At 44.7% G+C, this 21,068-nt stretch overlaps 1 protein-coding gene across 1 annotated transcript; it reads right to left on the reverse strand.

Annotated features, from left to right (window-relative positions):
* Positions 1–3,264: 3,264 nt before the first annotated feature.
* On the reverse strand, positions 3,265–5,501 carry LOC147711831 (uncharacterized). The gene is made up of 2 exons (XM_086920245.1): positions 4,767–5,501; positions 3,265–4,491 (listed from the first exon to the last, which is right to left on the reverse strand). The coding sequence occupies exons 1-2, from the start codon at positions 5,185–5,187 to the stop codon at positions 3,479–3,481; spliced, it is 1,434 nt and encodes a 477-aa protein (XP_086776371.1). The 5' UTR covers positions 5,188–5,501; the 3' UTR covers positions 3,265–3,478.
* Positions 5,502–21,068: the final 15,567 nt, after the last annotated feature.

Consider the following 21,068-nt stretch of genomic DNA (forward strand, 5'->3'; position numbering starts at 1 on the left):
ATTAGTATGCAAGCAACCTTTCAGCGCTGGGGACCGTTTCCTGAGATATAAAATGGCAGTGGCAACTTTCTGTGGAGGTACGGCAGCCAATCAGGACCCTGCTACGGCAAATGTATCTGCGGATTCCCAACTGGTGGATCTGCAAAGGGCCTGCGACCCTAGATATACCAATTTCATTTCCAGTTCATATCCCTAAAACTACTGAATAGATTTCGACCAAATTACAAAAAGTATGCTTTTTGGACCGAGACCTAGTTTTCTGCCACATTTTAAGACAGCGTCACAAGGTTACTGGATGTGATTTAGATTTTATAGATATATATAAACTTAAAAATAAATTAACAAATCAACTGAAAAAACATTCAAAAAATTACCAAATGAATTAAATATTAACAACAATAACATCCAAAAAAAGACATTTGCTAAAAATATTTAAAAAATGTAAATTACTATTCCCACTCCAGTCTGTGCAACAGTAGGGAAAGTGTTAGACATCAGAGGGGTAAACTTTTCTATTCTAACGGCAGTCTGTGCAATAGTAGGGAAAACATTAGACTTTGGAGGGGTAAAATTTACTCTTCCCATTCCAGTCTGCATAGAAGCGCTGGACTTCAGAGGGGTAAATAATTACTATTCCCATTCCAGCTTGCGCTACAGTAGGGAAAGCGTTGGACTTCAGAGGGGAAAAATTTACTATTCCCGCTCCAGTCTGTGCAGCATTAGGGGAAAACATTAGACTTCCGAGGGCTACAGTTTGCTCTTCCGACTCCACTCTGAGCAACAGTAGGGAATGTGTTGGACATTGGAGGGATCAAAATTACTATTCCCACTCCTGTCTGTGCAGCAGTAGGCGAAGTATTGGACTTCAGAGGGGTTCAATTTACTATTCCCACTCCAGTCCGTGCATCAGTAGGGAAAGCATTGGACTTCAGAGTGGTTACATTTACTATACCTACTCTATCCTATGCAAAAGTAGGGAAAGCATTGGACTTCAGAGGGGTAAAACTTCTATTCCCACTCCAGTATGTGCACCAGTAGGGAAACCGTTGGACTTCGGAGGGATTAAATTAACTATTCCTACTCGAGTCTGTGCAGCAATAGGGAAAACATTGGACCTATTAGGGGTTAAATGTACTATTCCCACTCTAGTCTGTATAACAGTAGGCAAAATAGTTCAATTCAAACACATAACATACTTAAAATACTCTATCCATTCACAGCAAATATAAAACTGTCAATATGAGCATTATTAATTAAACAATTTAATGCTTAATTATCTATTATAAAAATATTTTTTATTGATCACTTAAATAACTTCCCACACTATACTACCAAAAACCGAGCGGCACAAACTATATACCAAACTGTTTACCAAAATAAATAAATATAACCCAAGTAACATAATTATTAATCAATTAAATAATGAATGTAAAATTAACTATGAATTGTTAATTTAATATTACTTATTTAACTTACCACACTATGGGCCCGATGTAGGTAGGGCTTTACCGATCGGTATCGGCCGAAAATACCGATTTTTGGCCCTTACCGATCGGTAAACAGCCATCGAGATGTAGGGACCCAAAAACAGAACGAATCGGATAGAAAACCGATTCGGAATGTGTACCGAATGTGAAAGAATCCGATACGTACATACCGAAAATCGGATATGTAACGAATCGGAAAAACACCGATTCGGTTACAAAGACCGAATCGGTCCATGTACCGATTCGTTAGTGACACCGAATCGGAAAATCACCGATTCGGTCCTACTACCGATTCGTTAGTGACACCGATTCGGAAAATCACCGATTCGGTCCTACTACCGATTCGTTAGTGACACCGATTCGGAAAATCACCGATTCGGTCCTACTACCGATTCGTTAGTGACACCGAATCGGAAAATCACCGATTCGGTCCATGTACCGAATCGGAAAAAATACCGATTCGGACATGATCCGATTCGGAAAACATGCCGATTCGTATGAATCTCCGATCGGGAAATTCCCCGATTCCGACAGTTGGGGAGATGTAGGGAGGCACAGAAACACCGAAATCGGCTCAAAATCGGTAGAATTCACTCGGTATTTACCATGGATTGCAATCAGGTGGTAACCAACTCCAACCCATATAAACAGTCCCAAAATGCATTGCAACTTGCAGGATGGCAGCTTTCTATGTCATTGCGAGGCGGCTACGGCTACAGCAGGAAGGACAGAGGGAATGGCTAAGAAATGAACAGGTCTACAGACAGAGGATAACCCTGTTCATGCTCACTGAGGCTGAGATCCTACAGAGATACAGGCTGGACTCTGACACCATACTTGAGCTCATCAGGGACCTTAAGCCATACTTGGACCACCACACCCCAAGGGCACACGCCATCCCTGCGCACGTCCAGGTGCTATGCAGCCTACACCTGGTAGCGTCTGGCAGCTATCAAAGTGGAGTAGCAGCAGCAGGAGGGGTGAGCCAGAGCAGCCTGTCAAGGTTCTTCCACATATTCCTTGACGCCATGATAGACAGGATGGACCAATACATCTCATTCCCTGCAACCCACGCAGAACTGCTACAAACCAAAGCGGACTTCTACCAGATGGCACACTTTCCCCAAGTCATCGGTTGCATAGATGGCACGCATATTCCGATTTGCCCACCAGCGGACACCGAATACATATACCGCAATCGGAAATCTACACACACCATCAACGTGCAGGTGATCTGCAATGCCAAGTGCACCATCACAGACCTGGTAGCAAAATTTCCAGGAAGTACCCATGACTCATATATATTCCAACAGAGCGGCATATATGCACGGCTGATGGCTGGCGATTTTGGAGAAGGATACCTCCTAGGTGAGCCACATCATCAGACCCCCATAACACATAGTAGGTAGGTGTAATACATGTATGCATGTGTCTAATGTGACCCCTTTCTCTTCCAGGCGACAGTGCATATGCCCTCCGCTCATTCATACTCACCCCCTACCTCAACCCCTCCACACCCAGCCAAAGGAGGTATAACCGGGCCCACATACGCACCAGGAATGTTGTTGAACGGACCTTTGGCATCTGGAAAAGTAGATTCAGATGCCTGCACAAGAGTGGAGGTGCAAGGCAGTATACCCCATCACCTGCTGCAAGATCATAGCTGTATGTGCAATGTTACACAACCTTGCGGTCAAGAAGGGCACTGAGGTGGAGTTGTCTGACTACGAGGACTATGACGACGACGAAGCTGTGCCACTGACACAGCCAGCTGGGGTGTGTACGCCATGTGATGGCAGATACAGACGTGAGGAGATCACTGAGAACTATTTCTGACTGAGTACAGATGCAAAGACAGCTAAATGTTGCTTGGAAAAAAAAAGTTTTAATAATGATGCACCACAGTTACAGCACTGATGTGCATCAAATAATGGAGATTGTTAACGAAAATAAAGTCCAGGGTTCTGGTGTGCTCATCCCCCCTTGCCAGCCTATTTTTTGGCCCGCTTTCCAGACCCACTGGGGTGTCCCTCGGCCCCCTCCGAATGGCCAGCAGCATCAGCGGATCGCCTGGTGCTCCTCCTTGGCTCTGAAGCAGCGCTGGCCGGGCTGCTGCGGCTGCTGCTGTCTCCAGCATCACCCAGGTCCAGGGCAGGATTGGAGGCGGCGTTTGATATTAACATGGCCTCCATGGCCGTGGTGATCCTGGCCATCCCCCTAGTCAGCTCAGCTGTATGCTGACTGAGTGCCGATTCCTGATTTGAGCTGCGATGGCACAGCTGTGCGGTCGCCGCTGCAAGGCGGGCCATGGCCCGGTTGAGCACCCGGGCATCCCTCCTGCGCGCAACCTCATGCTCCTCCTGCCTGGCAGAGGAGTGGGTGATGGCAGTGGTCAGCCTGCCCAACCCTGCTGCCACCTCCTTGTTGCTGTCCACAACAGCCTGGAACCCCTTCACCAACTCCCCCATCTGCAGGTTGTGCTGCAGGAGCTGGCGTTGGCAGGCCATGGTGGATTTGGCCTGTTGGCGCTGGATTTTTACCATCTGGCCCTCCAGGCCCAGGAACACACTGCCCTCCCGTGCTGGTGCAGCAGTGGTGGTGGTGGTGGCACGGCGTCTGGCACTGCTGCCTCCGGCCTGCTGAGTGGGCTGGGGTGCCACTGGTGGTGGTGTGGTGCTGGCCGGTCCCGGAGCCCCTGCTCCCACGACAGGTTGGACGGGTGGCAAGGCCACGGTTGTGGCAGGAGCTGTTGTCGGCGGAATGGTCTGCCTTGTAGGGGAGTTGTATGGTGAAAATTGCAAGGGGGGTGAGCTGGGCAGTACTGGGGAGTGCACTGCCTGGAAATCAATCACCAGGACTCCCTCCATTCCAAGCCCTGGGGTGTCTCCTTCCTCATCCTCATCCTCCTCCTCCTGGCCAGGCTGGCTGGTGCTCGGCCCTGCCACTGCAGTATTTGAAGTCGAAGCTCCCTCTGCTGCCACAGTGGTGCTGCCTGATGGTGCCCCTAGGTACAAAGAAGCATTTGTAAACTGAGTGCCGATGTATTACAGTCAGTACAATTATGGCATTCCACATGTCCTTGCATCTCCTTACACCGTGTCACACTGTTTCCTGTCTTGTGATTCTGCACTGACATATTTGGCTAACTTCTGCTGACTACATGTACCATGATGCTTGTCTCTTGTATGTTGGTGACAGTACAGTGCTGGTGTTTGCCTATGCATTGTGTCTAATGGGGAGGTGTCTGGTAGGGTGTGTCATGATGCGCATGCTTCTTACCTGTAGCTGTGGCCATCGCAGTGCTGTCCAGGGTCCCGATCCCTACGATGCTCGCCCTCTCGATGGTGCTGGAGACAATTTCCTCCAGCTCGGTGAGGGGTGGCGCCGGGTTCTTGCCTCCTCCGGTGTGTCCAGCCTGCCTTTGGAGGTCGGCCAGCTTCCTCTTCGTGAGGCTGCGGAGGTCATAAAACCTTTTCTTAAGTTCCTCAATGGACCTGGGGGTGACTCCAGCAGCATTGACCTTCTGGGCGATGTCGGCCCACAATCTCCTCTTGGTGCTGTCTGGCACGTTGAGGGACAGCTTGCCAAAGAGCTGGCGGTGCACCCTCACCACCTCCTCAACCAGCACCTGAAGTTCTGTGGTGGTGAATTTGGGCTTCCTCTTTTGGGAGGACTTCTGGCTTCCTGCCTGATCTGCCATATTCTCCTGCTCCTGCTCAGTCTGCAACCTCCTTCTCCCACTGCTGCTAACTGTGTGTTGGGCTCAGGCAGGCTTTCCAGAAACTTCTAGAAACTTCTTAATTGGCTGCACCTGCCAGGGTTGCCACTCCCTGTTTGGGTGGGGGAGGGGGAGCCACCTCATTGGCTGAATCGCCTATTGCCGATTCGGCTTTTACCGATTCGGTAAAATCCGAATCGGTAAAATCCGAATCGGTATTATCCGAATCGGTAAAAGCCGAATCGGTTCATGCAATGCATTCCTATGGGCTTTTTCGCCATGGGTCTATGATTGCCGATTCGGTTTTTACCGAATCGGCTTTTACCGAATCGGTATTCGCCGAATCGGAAATATCCGATTCGGTGGTAGCCGATTCGGTGTTTTCCGATTCGTTGTTGGCCGATTCGGTAATTTCCGATTCGGACCGAGCTGAATCGGAACGTACCGAATCTCATTACCGATGCCGACCGAATCGGTTTTCAATCGGTATTTTTTTCCTACATCTCGTTTTCCGATTTCAGAATACCGATTCGGCCCGCCTCGGTATTTTGAAATCGGAAAATCGCGTTTACCTACATCGGGCCCTATAACCCTACAAACCCAGCTACCCACACATAGTATATTACTTAACATTATATAATTATTACACATTTTACATAGTTAATAATCTAGTAAATAATCAGAACAAATGAACAATTAATTGTTAATAAATTATTACTTAATTAACTTCCTACCCTATACCTCTACAAACTCAGCAGTCCACGCCTAATATATAACAATAAAAGATCATTACACAATTTATATAATTAATAATCAATGAAATAATTAATGATACATTAATGAATAACTGTTCATTAACCATTGCATAAATAACTTCCCACCCTATACCCTTACAAACCCAGCAGCCCACACCTAATACACAACTCACAAAATATAACTATCACACAATTTATGTAATTAATAATCAATTAAATAATTAGTAACTAATTGTTAATAAATTAGCTTTCCACCCTATACACCTACAAATCTAGTAACCCCCTACAACAGTATGAATTACTATTAGTAATTCAACAAAAAATTATAAATCACTTAGAACTATAAATTATATTTAAACATAATATTAACAATTATGCAAACAATAATAGCACACTTAACACTTAAAGATAATTAAAAACAATATTTTTACAACATTATTGAAATCGATATTAACAACAATGATATTCTTGACAATTATATTACTTACAAGAAAAAAATGTATATTCTTGACCAAATTTCTGTATCACACTATTTTTTTATTACAAAACTTTTTACCGAGATCTCTTTTTTTTTTAAAATATTTTTATTAGAACCAGTATTAGCAGAGGATAATACATATACCGTAAAATACAATAAGTCCAGTATTTACATTTAAATTCAGTAAAAAGTAAAGCAATACATGCCGTAACAATTATAAAATACAAAAATGAATAAAGGAGCAAAAAGCTGAAGGGAGAAAATACATTACCAAAGAATACAAAATAGACAGTAACAGATATTCCAAAAAAGAAAAGAGGAAGGGATTCAGATTTAAATTAGCCAATTCCACTAGGAAATAAACCTTCTTTCCAAATAGAAATTGGACGCCAAAGTTCATTGCCACGGAGTTTTGTTTTGGTTCCCCTAGTCGCATATATTGCGGATTCAAAATTAAAAACAGCGAGAAGGCGAGATAACCCCATTTGGAAGCTAGGAGGAAGACTATCCTTCCAGCGTACAGACAAGATTAATCTCAGTACAGCTGTACCTATAAATAATAGTCTTTGTTCCGATTTAGTTAACTTTAGAGAGCTGTCATATCCCAAACCATATAAGGTGTCAGACTCTGGAAGTTTATGATGAAAGACTTTCTCCCAGAATGAGGCAATCATATTTTTTATTAGAAGAAGCTCGGGGCAACTGCTAAACAAATGAATTAACGTCGCTGGACCTTGTGAACAGCGTGGGCATAGGTCATTTTCCCTTTTGCCCCAAGCAAAAAGTTTGGCAGGAATAAAATATAAATCATGAATGGTTTTATACAATTGTGCCCTTAAATTACTAGCCATAAACAAATTATTACTCATATCAAGTGTTTTGTCTATATCGATATCGGGGTTATTTAATTTTACCGCCCATTTAGTTTCTATTTTCTCGATATCATCATTGATATTTATTAATAGAATATTGTATAATGTTCCTATCCTAGTTTTTGCGAGGTAGCATGCTTCTATTAGGTCGTTCTTCTGGAGACTAATTAGATCTTTTTTAGCTTTTAATTTTGCATGCAGTTGAGCAAATTTGAGAAAGTCCCCTTCTGGGAGACCAAATTTTATTTTTACATCTTGGAATGTAGTCTGTGGGCCGTTTACCCAAACATCTTTAATTGTTCTTATGCCCAGGCTGTACCATTTCTTGGCTGTATGTTCAAAATCAAGATCAGAGGTAATGGTCGATTGAAGTAGGGGTGTATAGCGATTAATTTTACCGATCTGTATATGTTTAAGTATCTGATTCCAGATTAGCCAGGCGCTTTTAATAATCTCACCCTTAACTTGTTTATAATGGGCATTTTCAGTTTTTCTTAATAGCAAACCATTAGCTTCCTGCCCAAGCACTAGTTCGTAAATTGTAGGAATAGTGGTGTTAATAGTATCCGTGGCAGAGGGTGTTTCTAGGATCATTGGTTTTAGGTGCTTTAAAAAGGCTGCCCAATGGTACAATCTGCAGGCCTAGATTTAGTACTTGTTTGCATATTTTCCAAGGTAGATGTGACCTGCATTAAGCCACGTCCCACATCTTCATAGTAGTTACCCTTCTCAGTTTGTATGTTTGCAGTGCGCCTGTGCCAGACTAGTAATGGATATGCTCAGTATATCAACCCGCAGCATGTGCTGGTGTTCCCTACCCCTTTGCATTGTATGGTGTTGTTGCATTGTTGTTGTGAGTTTCTCCACAGATTCTGTGAGTTTAGTAAAGTTGGTATTCATCATAATTTACTCAAACATGTTACTAAAACATTCTTGGCCATCAAGCTAGTGTGAAATTCATGCACAATAATTGGTGATTTACACTTTTTAAATGTATTGCTTACAAGCACTGCACAGAAAATGATGTGACCTCTAGCCCCCTTAAACACTTTAGATGTCTCGAAACCATGGATTCCCTGCCTGTGGTTGCTTTGTGTGCTACATCTTAAAAATCCGGGAATGGTACAATTGTAGCTCTTCTTCTGTGTGGTACTTAAGGTGTCTGTGTGGCAGATATTTCTGCGGATTTCTCAGTATCATAAGGACTTTCTATAGTGGAAAGTTGCTCAATGTCAAGCCCTATCTGTTCTGAGATATGTGTGAGAAATATGTAAATGTACTTTAATATATTACATTTGTGTTAAATGTACTTCTCTAATTACAGTCTATTTTCAAGGAGAAAACATTAATGCTCAAACAATGTACATGTTTCTAAACATAAAAATTAAGATTAATTGTTTTTACAACAACTCACATACTGCATTAGAAAGATACAAAAAGCATATAGATGTGTTTATTTCTCACACTACGGTTAAATTATTAAAGTGCATATGCTTACAAATCGATAGAGATGACATACATATTATACGTTGTTACCTTGACTTGTACATAGCGGATTTGAGGTATCAACATAGGAAACAACAACAACACTTAGAGGCTGAATTGTTGCCTCAATTAGAGTTTCCATGGTTGTAAGGCTGGGTGTTGATATGGTCCTCCATCTAACCCAAATGCCTCTGCCAAGCAACCTACAAACTTCTCTTTGATTGTGCAATCTTAAATCGTATCATCTTTCACCTACTTCTGGGATGGCACACTGTGTGATAGATTTTCTGGGATTCTGGCACACTGAAGAAACCCTCCCCAAAGAGCATCTCATTACTGGACACACACTCCTCAGCAACGACCTGCAGCTGTCTCTCTAAAAACTTAACTTGCACATTCTGGTAGCAAGATCTTTATCACCTTCTTTCCTTTAAATGGTTCCCCTTTTTTGCAGTACAAAATTCCAATAAGACTCCATAAATACACTCCTGAAAAAACACTACCTACTACTGCAGAACACTAAGAAGGGGATGCATTTATTGACTTCCTCATTGTGAGGTCAGGATTCTGCTACCAAAAGCAACATTTCCTATTTGCAATTGCCTTATAACGAATGACATCTTAGTGATTTCCTTTTAGGAAAACAGAGAAAAGCAGCCATCATGCATTTCAAATAGCAAATTCCAATTAGCGAATTTAGATGCAATCGCAATTTGGAAATTGTTAAACTAAACATATGTGCAACTTTAACGTATCTGCCTCTGTGCATTGTAATAATCTCTCTAGAAATTTCCTTCTCCCGATCACTTTGCTGCCTTTAACACTTTTGAACACTCTGTCTTACTGACCTATGCCTTCATTGGCATTGGAGATAAAGTTAATTACTGTATTTCTCTTATCTGTGACACAGGGGTCATTTACAGTTTACAAGACTAGAAGACATATTGAAAATCTGTTAAACTTGTATTCTCCCACCACATTTAGAGGCATGAGAAGTGGTTGACATCCAACAGAAGACCCTCACTGTTTCCACTACCTGAAATCTTTTAACAAAGGTCCATCTCCCAAAAGGTCACCCGTTTGTGCCTGTTTGAAGCCCTTCCTCATGAAAGTGGGTCTGCTATTATACACTTGCCCTGCATTGAACCTCCATGATACCCATGGAGTTCCCAGACAAAAAGGTCAATGAAAAGCACAAGTCTGACTAGAACTTATGTGGCATTTTAATAAACATAAATGCAAAAAATAGAACCATATCTATTGGTCTTTTCATCAGATACATGTTTTATTTTAAAACCTGGCTTTTTCTTGCTTGGTGATATTTACATTTGATATGTTTGTAATGGCAAAAAGCCCAGGGGTATTATTGTACAATAAAAAAATTATTCATATGAGAGCAGATTTTTAGTAGAACACCACGTCAAAGGCCACTCCACTATTCAACAACTGGCACAAATGAACCCGAGCAGCATGAACAATGAATGATTATACTGAAGTAAACATCCAATAGGTATTCCAAAATATATGTTTACCAATGGGTCATAAGAGTTTCAAATGTTTACAACCTTCATTAACATCTTCTTAAAGTTCATCAATTTTCATAAAGCGCTGATTGAGAACTAAATTACATGTCACAGGTAGCTTTGCTACCACATCAATCAGTGCTTTATTGTAATGGGAAATATAATTTACTACATATATAACAAAACAATGCACATTAGAAAGGACACAAGTAATACAATGGTGGCTATAACATACAATCACACATCTAAATTGGCATAAGATCAGGAGAGGGACATAATGGCGGTTGAGTCTCAATAGAATAGAAATTATGTTAATTGGTGCTCGTGCGGTATAGACACCAAGCCACCCTAGGATGTAATGATTTTCAAGAACGTATGTCCCTGAACGTAAAATTCAAGAGATTATACTGAAGCACACATCCTATAAGTAGTTCAAAATATATGTAATGCAATGGATCATAGAGAGTGTCAAACGATCCAATGTTTTTTAACATCTTTTCAAAGTTCATCAATTTACATAAAGTTTTCATTGTGAACTAAATTTCATGTGACAGGCAGCCGAGACGTGTTTAATCAGAAATTTATTTTTCAAGGCTGCAAACGATATACATAGACAAAATGTAAAGCATTGTGGAAATATTACTAGACAAATATGAAAAATGTAACATGGGATAGGCACAAAGAATTAGTAACAAGCCTGCTCACAATAGACTGTAGACCGGAAAGTGTGAATATGTGCTAGGAGAGAAGGCAAACCCTAAGGTCAAGGGCATGGATTATGGTGTAGAGAGAAGACAGTAATACGCTAAAGGTCAATCTGTTGTAAGGTGGTTTATTAGTAGGTGCATGTAGGTAACTACAGCTAGAAATATTATGACAATCACAATAAAAGGTCCAGTTAAGTCTCAATACATTACTTACATTAATCCTTGCTTAGCTCACGAGTAGTAAGGCTTAACTTAGGAGACAGGTGTGTAAAGTATTTATTATCACTCAAAACAGTCAATAGGTAAGACACAACACACAATAAAAATCCATATCAATTTATAAAAGTAGGAATTTTTTTATCTTTACAATGACACCAGAATGTTAAAAATCGAACGTAGCAAACCAGAGATATGAATTTTTAAAGATTAAACATAAAAATGTGCTTTCTAGCATCAACAAGGTAATAGTGCCAACTGGGGCTATATGGTCACACTTGACGGGGGCTATGTCAAAGATTAAAGCCAACCACGATGCAGTGGGATGAATATGTTGGGTGGTTGGGGCCGGTCAACATTCTAACTTTGTGCTCAGTCACCTTTTTGGTTCTTTTTCCCCCTAAATCTAGTGAACCTCCTTGGGAATCCAGCTTTTAACTTAGTGAGAGCGGCCTGCTCCAGCACAATGCCTTGGTGAATCATGAAGGTCTTTGTCTTCGGTGTCAATGGTGAAGAGCCAGCCACGGCTTGCACAGGTAAGAGAGGTAGGGCTGGGTGGGGGATGGGGGATTTTGGCAGATGATGAAGAGGCAAAAGTAGGTATTTATTTAATTTTCCCTCGTGGGCATCTGTCAAATCACCCAAACCCTGCCCCACCACTCTTACCTGCACGGGCCACACCTGTGAAAAGCTCCGGAGCTTTTAGCGGCGCAAACCTGGATTTCAGGCTGAGTCCCTGTTCAGCATGGCCGGCTTGACTCTTGTCATCAGAGTCAGTAAACTTATGAAACTTTTTGACAAAAATTGTCCAAATGTTTCCAAATTTCTGGATCTTGTTCCAGAAGGTCTCCTTTGGGTCTTTGATTGTCCACAACGCCAGACAAAAGTCCAGAAGCGCTGGGTTGCCTCTTTTAGGTTTTTACTACAATTTCCACAATGCACCTGCTCAAATCCTTTAAAGTCAAGGTGAAGCTGGTCATTGGGCTTGTCTTAGTGGAGTTGATGCAGGTGAGATATTGAATCGTTTTTTCCACCTTTTGTTTCAAGGGAGTCAACTGCTTAAACTTTTGAAGCAAGGCAAAGTCCTCTTATGTGAATTCCAGATTGTGCAGCAGATGCAGTCCTTCAGAGTGAAGTCCTCTCTTGGAGCAGACCAGGGGTGCAGCAGGGCAATCCTTCTTCTTTTTTTTGTTTCCTGGCAGAGATCTGAGTTGTCTGGTCAGCTCTCCCATATTTATTCCAGTTTCTGGGCTGGCAAAGGGGAGGGGGCACTCCTGTCCAATGCGGTGCTGAGTGCCACCCTCTGTGATGAAAGCACTTCCATGCAAAAACGAAATTGAGAAAATCTGTCCTGAAGGTTCAGGTCTGGCTAACCCAACCCATAGGTATGTCTAACTTCTCCCTACACTCTACTTCCAGCCTCTCTCTATATTTAATTACAGGGGTTCCCATCTGGCTGTGGGTATATGAAGTGGGGGTGGGACAAGCTCCAGTCTTTCTACCTTTGACAATCATTTTGGCTACCCATCCTGTATCTTGTATTGGCATCTTCAGCTGTAGATCTCCTCATAACAGATACAACTCTTTTTCTCAGCCCATGCCATTACAAACCTAATCATGCAAGCTTGGCTCAGCCTGTCAAAGGTTGGCCAATCAGAAGAGGCTGCTACAGGGCTGATTTCAGGAAACTTTAGAAAAGCTGTTCTGAAAATACTTTCGTGCAATAGTTATAATAAATCTAACCATGGCAAGTTGTCATATTTATTGTAAATATTATTTTAATATTTTGAATTATTTTTCTAGCTCACGCTTGTCAAAGGATATGCTTTTTTAAGATGTAATAACATTTTCTCATGTTAGCCTAAGGGGGTAGCTTACTACAACTGGGACAAAATTAAATTGACAGTGTTTTCCTCACAGGGGAATATAAAACATATTTTATAATGTCCCTGCTAATGTTAACAATGTACCCTACCCTTGGGGCACCTAGGGAAGACCTTAGTGGTGACCTATATGTCAAAATAAGGTAGTTTAAGATTTGAGAAGTATATTTAATTCCAAAGTCAAATTTGGACATACTTTTAATTTAAAATGTTAGCAGACACCACATCAGTGCACGCTTAAGTGCAATAAATCTACCGGGGCCTCTAAACCTACATGCCCTACCATATGCTAGGGACTTACAGATAGGATGTCATACCCAAATGTAATCACACATAGTTACCTTTTAAATAGTGCACTGGGCCTTTTTCGCAGAGCCCAGGGGAAAATCAGAGTCAGTAACCACCAGTATCAGGCAATAAATCAGGGTGATTAGGGCAAAAAAGATGACTTTCTCACACTATCCATTAGTACAAACATCTGTAACCCACAAGCAAGAGAACAGGTCTCATGATAATAAACCCCAAAACGAAGAACTCATTGTGAACTCAACTGTAAAATCATATCAAAAGCAAAATGTGGTATCAAAAAAGACTAGAATGTTACAAAGATTGACTTTGGCCAATACTTAAAGCAGAGCTCCACCCTGCATCTAGCCTGAAATATCATACAGACCAATGAGTGCTACCATATGTTAGAATTAACAGATAGAGTAGTGGAAAACATGATAAATGTAAATGTATCAACTAACTAGCAGTGTGCTTAAATATGAGGCATTATGAAAGTAAGTACACACAGAGTTGTATAGGGTTCATGATAAGCCTGCAAATCAAAGTATAAATATATGTCAACAGAAAAGGGAACAATAAACAGTATCTATACGAGGATCCTGGAGAGTGTACACTAACCTGGCGTGCCGGTGAACCTCCATATCTGTGTTGAGTAGCCAAGAGACTGTGCCAGTGCGCGGACTCTGTAACAGGGTACAGGTCAGAGCGTGGAAATCACAAAGGACAAAGATGGTAAGCTGTTGATTTCCACAAACCGACCTGCACCCTATTACAGCGTCTGCGTCTCAGCCCGGTGCCTCAGTACAAATATGGAGGTCCAATTCTACAACCTCTTGATGTACACATGACAGAAAAAAGTTCAATTTCCACCTAAATGTAATCTTTTATTCCCATTCGCTACAATTACGCATATCAACGGGCTTCCTTAGACACTCCAATATTGCATCCCAGCGAGATGACTGCTCAACTTTGTTATAATAGCATTCATGTTTCAGCATGGCCTATCAACTGCGCAACACAGATATGGAGGTTCACCACCCCATTAGGTTTGGGTACACTTTCTAAGATCCCCTAGAGTCAGAATTACTCAATGGTGGCTGTTGCAGATCATTAGTGAACTAACTCAAGCTGATCTATGGAGTCCTTAAGGTATTTCCTGGCTGCTGAGCGTTGTTTGTTTAATGCATATTCTGAGCCAGATATTATGATTTATACTGTCTCTTTAGGCTATCTGGATCTTGTAGCACATGTTGAAAAATGCTGCTCCTCTGGCTAACGTTTGCTTAGCCAGACCAAATTCTAGCCTTATCTGGGAAGTAGATGTGGATCTGGGTAATTGGAAAATGCCCCTTTAGATTTTAATAACAGTGTTGTCCAGAGTGATTGAGGACCTCCCTAGGATGGCTTTGCATCTATAGGCCAGAGTAGGAACAATTTTTGTCCTGGCTACTTCCAGGATGGGGGGTGAATGATGGCCCATCCAGGTTCCTGAAAAGTGCCCTGAGGCGAGCCTTTTCTCTTTATTTCCTCACTGAATCATTTAAAGTTCCTTTCTTGTCAAATGTAATACCAAGAAATTTGTATTCAGCAACTTCTTTGATCTTTGTTGAGTCAAGGAACCAACATATTTTGCAGCCCGTTCTTCTGCAACAGTTCTCGATTTTGGTTTTCATCCACCTGAAATATTACCCGTAGACAATCTTTGTGATGTTCTAGTGGACCTACTGGTATCTATACCTATTTGGAACTCCTCATCTTTCTCCATACCACATTTTGCTTTTGATATGATTTTACAGTAGAGTTCACACTGCATTCTGTGTTTCTGGACTTTTTATCATGTGACCTGTTATTATGCATGCAGGTTATTGCAATTTGGACTGACTTTGGCTCATTACTGTCTTTCCTCTCATCCATTATGCACCCTCTTGATCATTGGGTGAGCTTTTGCCCCTGGCACCTTTTCACACTTTCTGGTCTTCGGTATGTCGTGAGCAGGCTTGTTAGTACTTTTTTGTGCCTTTCTCAAATTATATCAATATTTGTCCAGTAGTCAATTTCCAACATGCTTAACATTTTGTCTATGTATAGTATTTGCAGCCTTGTAAAAGTACTTTCTGACCAAACATGTGTCTGCTGCCCATGACGGGTAATTTAGTTTTTAATCAACGCTCATGAAAAGTAGATGTTAATGAAAGTTGGAAACATTTGACACGCTCTAAGACCCACTGGATTATATATATACATTTTGGACTACTTATTGGATATGTGCTTTGGGATAATCACTCGATTTTTGATTCAGGGACATGTGTTCTTTAATATCATTACACCCTACGATGGCTGGTTGTTTATACCATATGAGCACCAATTAACATACATTCTGTTCTATTGACACTCAGCCCCTCTTTGATATGCCAATTTGGATGTGTTTATTTGCTGTCACTGCCATGGAAAGGGGCGACCACTCGGTCCCCCTGAACGTATGGTTGGGTGCCCCGATCCCCCCGGGAAACCATTTTGGGCGGGGGCGTGGCTCGGCTGGTATGCCCGAAGTGGCGTAGCCGGGGCGCGCCTTTTCCCGCCCAAGAGGGGTTGTCCTAGACACCTACACGAAAGACCACGCCCAGTAGGCATACCGGAGGAGGGTACACGCCCTCCCCCAGAAGAATAAATAGAGCGGGAATCCGAAGAAGCGTCCTCTTGTTCCTGTGCTCTGAAGGCTGCACCCACTCGTTGCTCGTGAGCCCTCGACGGAACAAGCGCCATTTTTGAGAACTTGCAATCTTGTTGTTTCTCTTTCAGTTATTTAGAGTACGAAGGATCCAGGACCTCGTTGATCGACTAAGAGCAGAATACTCGAAACCATGGCTGGCAAGAAAGTGGGAAAAGGCTCTGAGATGGAGAAGGTATTGCGCCTTTTGTCGAACCGAATGGCTAGCATGGACCGAAAGCTCGGAAAAGTTGACTCGATCGGTCGAGGTTTGGCTGAGGTTAAGAAACAGTTGGCGGCCCAGAACAACTCAGGTCGTCCTAAGAAGGTTATAGGCCCGGCCTTGCCGGGAGTCGTCCCCGAGGGTAGGGGGAAGTGGGTTAAGAGGAGGGCGGTTTCTGGGGAGGTTCCGGTCCCTGAGGTACCCCCAGTTGCCCCCGTCACACCGGCGGACAGCCCGGTACCAAACCCAGATATAGGTTTGCCGATCCCGGTTGTAGTTACTCCCGTTAACGATGAGTAGATGCCCCCCGAATTGGCCATCCAGTTAGCGGCGGTGTTGCCATGGCTCAAGAAGAAAGCAGGGAGGGCAGTGGCCGTGGGGGACCCGGCCGAGGAGGCCAGACTAATAATCGAGCAATTGCGGCAGTCGAGAGAGGACGCAATGGCGAATGTTCCTCTTGTTCCCCCACAGGTGGCGCTGGGAGGACCTGCGGTTAGCCGGGAAAAGGCGGCAGACACAACGGCCGAACCTGGTAAGCACACATTGACAATGGCAGGGGAGGGTTCATTACCCTCAAGGCGGGAAAGGGTGGCACAGCACATCCCTATGGCCACAAAAGAACTGATATGGGGGAGAAATATGTCAACATGTTTTCATTATTGACTGACCATCGCAAGATGGAATATGCAAAATCCCAGAAAGATTTGTGGCATCCCAGTGTATGGCGCACCAAGATGGCGGAATTCAGGGTTGATGAGACGGTAACAAACTGGGTTAAGGCTTTTTCCATATTTATTGCAGTCATGGGGGAACGGAAGCCTGAACTTATGACCGAGTTGACTTGTTATCAGAATAGGATTATGGATTTTTATTCCATGTATGAGGGGGATGAATGGAAAGGTTATGATATGAAATTCCGGAAAGCGAAAGAGTTTGATGCTACTTTGACTTGGTATTGCCTTGACTCGGTGTCATGGCACAAGCAGCTCTTGCCAGGGGCGGCAGGTACGTCCTCGCCGAGCGGGAGCGGGTCGGGGTTCGTCCACCAATAGCCCGCGGTGCCCTTTCGAGCGAGCGCCAGTGGGGAATATCAGCCCAAGACCGGCGGGAATGGAGGCAAGCGTGGGGTTTGTTGGGGCTTCAATAGAGGCAATTGTAACAGACCCCAGGGAACATGTAGGTTCAGGCATGCGTGTGCGGGCTGTGGGAACTCCTCACACCCGAAGAGTAGCTGTAGATCTAAAAACAGCGGGACGGGAGGAAAAGGGGGGTCTAAGCAAGAGTGAGGTAAGACTTTGTAACCGATTGCCTACACCTGTTGATATCATGGCTCTGACTCCTTGGTTGAACAAATACCCTGATCATGTATCCGCTGGGGTGTTGAGGAAGGGATTCCTACATGGCTTCCACATCCCGGCGGGGGATTTTCGGGGGGGGACTCCTTTTGTAAAAACCAGTTATCTGTCCACCACAACCCAAGCGTTGCGGCAAAGAAAATTGCAAAAGAAGTCAGCTTGGGGCGGGTGGCGGGGCCTTTTCATCGCCCGCCGGTAGCGGATTTCGTATGTTCCCCGTTAGGGGTTGTCCCGAAGAAAGACCCTGGGGAGTTTAGACTTATTCATAACTTGTCCGCCCCAAGGGGTTCTTCGGTGAACGAAGCCATTGACCCAGAAGTTTGTTCAGTGCGGTACGCATCGTTCGATGATGCTGTGGCCATGTTAAATCACCTGGGCCCCGGGGCGCTGATGGCGAAATCAGATATCGAATCGGCGTTCCGGTTGCTCCCGGTACACCCACAGGATCAGCGCTTGCTAGGTTTTGCATTTCAAGGGAGTTATTACATGGATAAATGCATGCCGATGGGTTGCTCCATTTCTTGCGCTTATTTTGAAATGTTCAGCTGTTTTTTACAGTGGGTATTCACCGAGGCCATGGGCCATAAGCATGTGATGCATTATTTAGATGACTTCTTGTTTTTGGGTGCAGCCGGCGATACGAGTTGTGCGCAGGCGCTACGGGACTTCTGCATCCTCATGCGGGAGTTCGGAGTCCCAATGGCACCAGGTAAGACGGTCGGACCATCTACTTCACTGGAGTTTCTGGGAATTGAGCTCGATTCGGTGGAAGGATGTTTCCGTTTACCGATGGAAAAGGTGGCCAAATTTAGGGCCTCCCTGATACAATGCCTGGGCAAGGAGAAAGTGACCCTGCACCAGTTACAGCAAACAGTGGGTCAGCTTAACTTTGCCTTGAGAGTGATGCCAATGGCCCGCCCCTTCTCACGCTCTATTGCACAAGCTATGGTGGGTCTCAAGGAGGGACACCACCATACGAGACTGTCGGCAGAGGTTCGCCAGGATATGCGCATTTGGTTGGCATTTCTGGCAGACTTCAACGGTCGAGTTGTGTGGAACAAGCCACCAGCGTCTTCGGACGAAATTGGTCTGTGGACTGACTCAGCTGGGAGCGTGGGATTTGGCGCCATCTTTGGTAACCGATGGTCGGCGCAAGTATGGCCGACGTGGTGGCACTCCAGCGGTCTGACAGGTAACATTGGGTTCTTGGAGTTATTCCCCATTTGGGTTGCTCTGATGGCATGGCCAGACGACTTCAGGGACCGCTCAGTGGTGTTTTGGTCTGATAATATGACTGTGGTCGAGTGCATTAACCAGCAGGCAGCACGCTGCAAGTGGATCTTGAGATTGTTGTAAGAAATTGTACTACTTTGCATGAGATTGAATGTACAGTTCAGGGCGAAACATGTGCCAGGCGTACTGAATCATGCAGCTGATGCACTCTCTCGTTCACATATGCAGGCGTTCAGGGGCTATCTACCCACAGCGGACCTGGTGGCGGCACCGTTCCCCGAAGCGCTATGGCTAATCGGTGCCCCGGATTACAAGACCTCGTGGCAGCAAGCTTAGCCCCCAGGACAAGGAAGGCATACGAAGGAGCGTTTCGTTCCTACTGCACATTTTTGGGTCCAACAGGGAGACAGAGCTGGGGTCAGGAGGAATCCTTCCTGGGGTTCCTGGTAGCACTGCACAGAGAAGGCCAGTAGGCATAGGGCATAGGGCGGCCATTTCATTCATGGCGCAGGTGCATGGCATAAAAGACCCGACGGGTTCCTTTTTGGTTAAGAAAGCCCTTCGCAGCTGGCAACGCCTCGAGGGTCACAAGCAAGATGCGAGGTGCCCGATTGGCTTAGACAGGTTGTCTCTACTCATAGCTAAACTGGACGAGACGTGCTCCTCCCATTTCGAAGCAGTTCTGTTCCGGGCAGCTTTCGCATTGGCATTCCATGGGGCTATGCGGGTGAGCGAACTTGTCGCAAGGAACAAGAAAGATGTTGAGGGAGGCTTGTGCAGGGATCACGTCCAAATTAGGGGTGATTCAATGGTGATCTCAATAGCCAGGTCCAAGACTGACCAGGGAGCTATGGGAAATAGTGTTATCGTGCAGCGCGCGCGAGGGTCCCCCGCGTGCCCGATAAAGTGTATAAAGGAATACTTGGCACTAAGGGCGGCTACATGGGGGGGGGAGTTTGCTGAGGCACAAGGATGGCACCCCACTGACGAGATTTCAGTTCCAGAGGGTGCTAGCACTGTTAATCGCTGCTGCGGGCATGGACCCGTGCGATTTTGGGACCCACTCCTTTAGGATAGGGGCTGCTACTGAGGCTACAGCCAGGGGTCAGAGTGCGGAGGAAGTAAAACAGTTGGGACGTTGGTCCTCGAATTGCTTCAAAAGGTATGTGCGATTGCACATGTTGTAAAGATCAATTGATATGCACTCACGCTTCTTGTCTTTTGTTTGAATTACAGTTTCGCGAGCCTGTCACGCGGGGCGGAATTTGCAGTCGACCCAGCACCAGGAGACCAGCGGTCAAGGATCACCGACTGGAGAGAGAGTGGTATGGGTCGTGGGCCACTCATATGTGAGGCGCGCTGGGGACGTATTCAAGGCAGGTGACGCGACTCACGCAGCTGGGGAATACGGGTACAGAGTGACCTTCCATGGGAAGGGTGGGCTCTGTTTTGACCAATTCGAATCATTTTTTGAGGGTCTTTTAGGGCGGCAAAGGTCACCACCATCTGTAGTCATAGTACACCTGGGGGGCAATGACTTGGTGACACTGGGTAGACGAGTGTTATTGGAACACATTTTGTCAGCTGTTAGCTGGTTGGCTAAAAGAGTCCCGGGGTGCACGATTGCCTGGTCCCACATGATTCCAAGGAAGGTATGGCGGGGGGGCCTTTCGGTGTCAGCACTGAACCATTCAGTGAAAAGGGTTAACAATAAAATTGGTAAATTGTTCCGCTCTTCGCAGTTGCATAGCATTCCTCACGGGTGTATTCGGGGTGATCACATGTATCTGAATGATGGGGTTCATCTGTCCAGGGAGGGGAATGACTTACTCATAGGGGACTTCATAGCGTGGCTAAGGGGTTTGAGGAAGCATGACCTTTAGGAGGAGTAGGGGGGGCCGGATAGTCGGTCAACTATCCGGCCTGTGGCGGTAAGGTCATGATCGGTGAGCAGTAATTTCAAGGTCCCTAGAGGGGGGCGCCACCCAGAATGGATGGGAGCGCCCGGGGGGAGGCGGCCATTGGCCCCTTCCACGGGGAGGCGGCACCCACTAAGGATGGGTCGCCTAGGGGGAGACGGCCATAGGCCCCTCCCAGGGGGGAGGCGGCTAGATGCCCCTCCTACTAATTTCCCGGGG

This window comes from Lissotriton vulgaris, chromosome 5 (assembly GCF_964263255.1).
Source record: "Lissotriton vulgaris chromosome 5, aLisVul1.2, whole genome shotgun sequence".
Lineage (NCBI taxonomy): Eukaryota > Metazoa > Chordata > Amphibia > Caudata > Salamandridae > Lissotriton > Lissotriton vulgaris.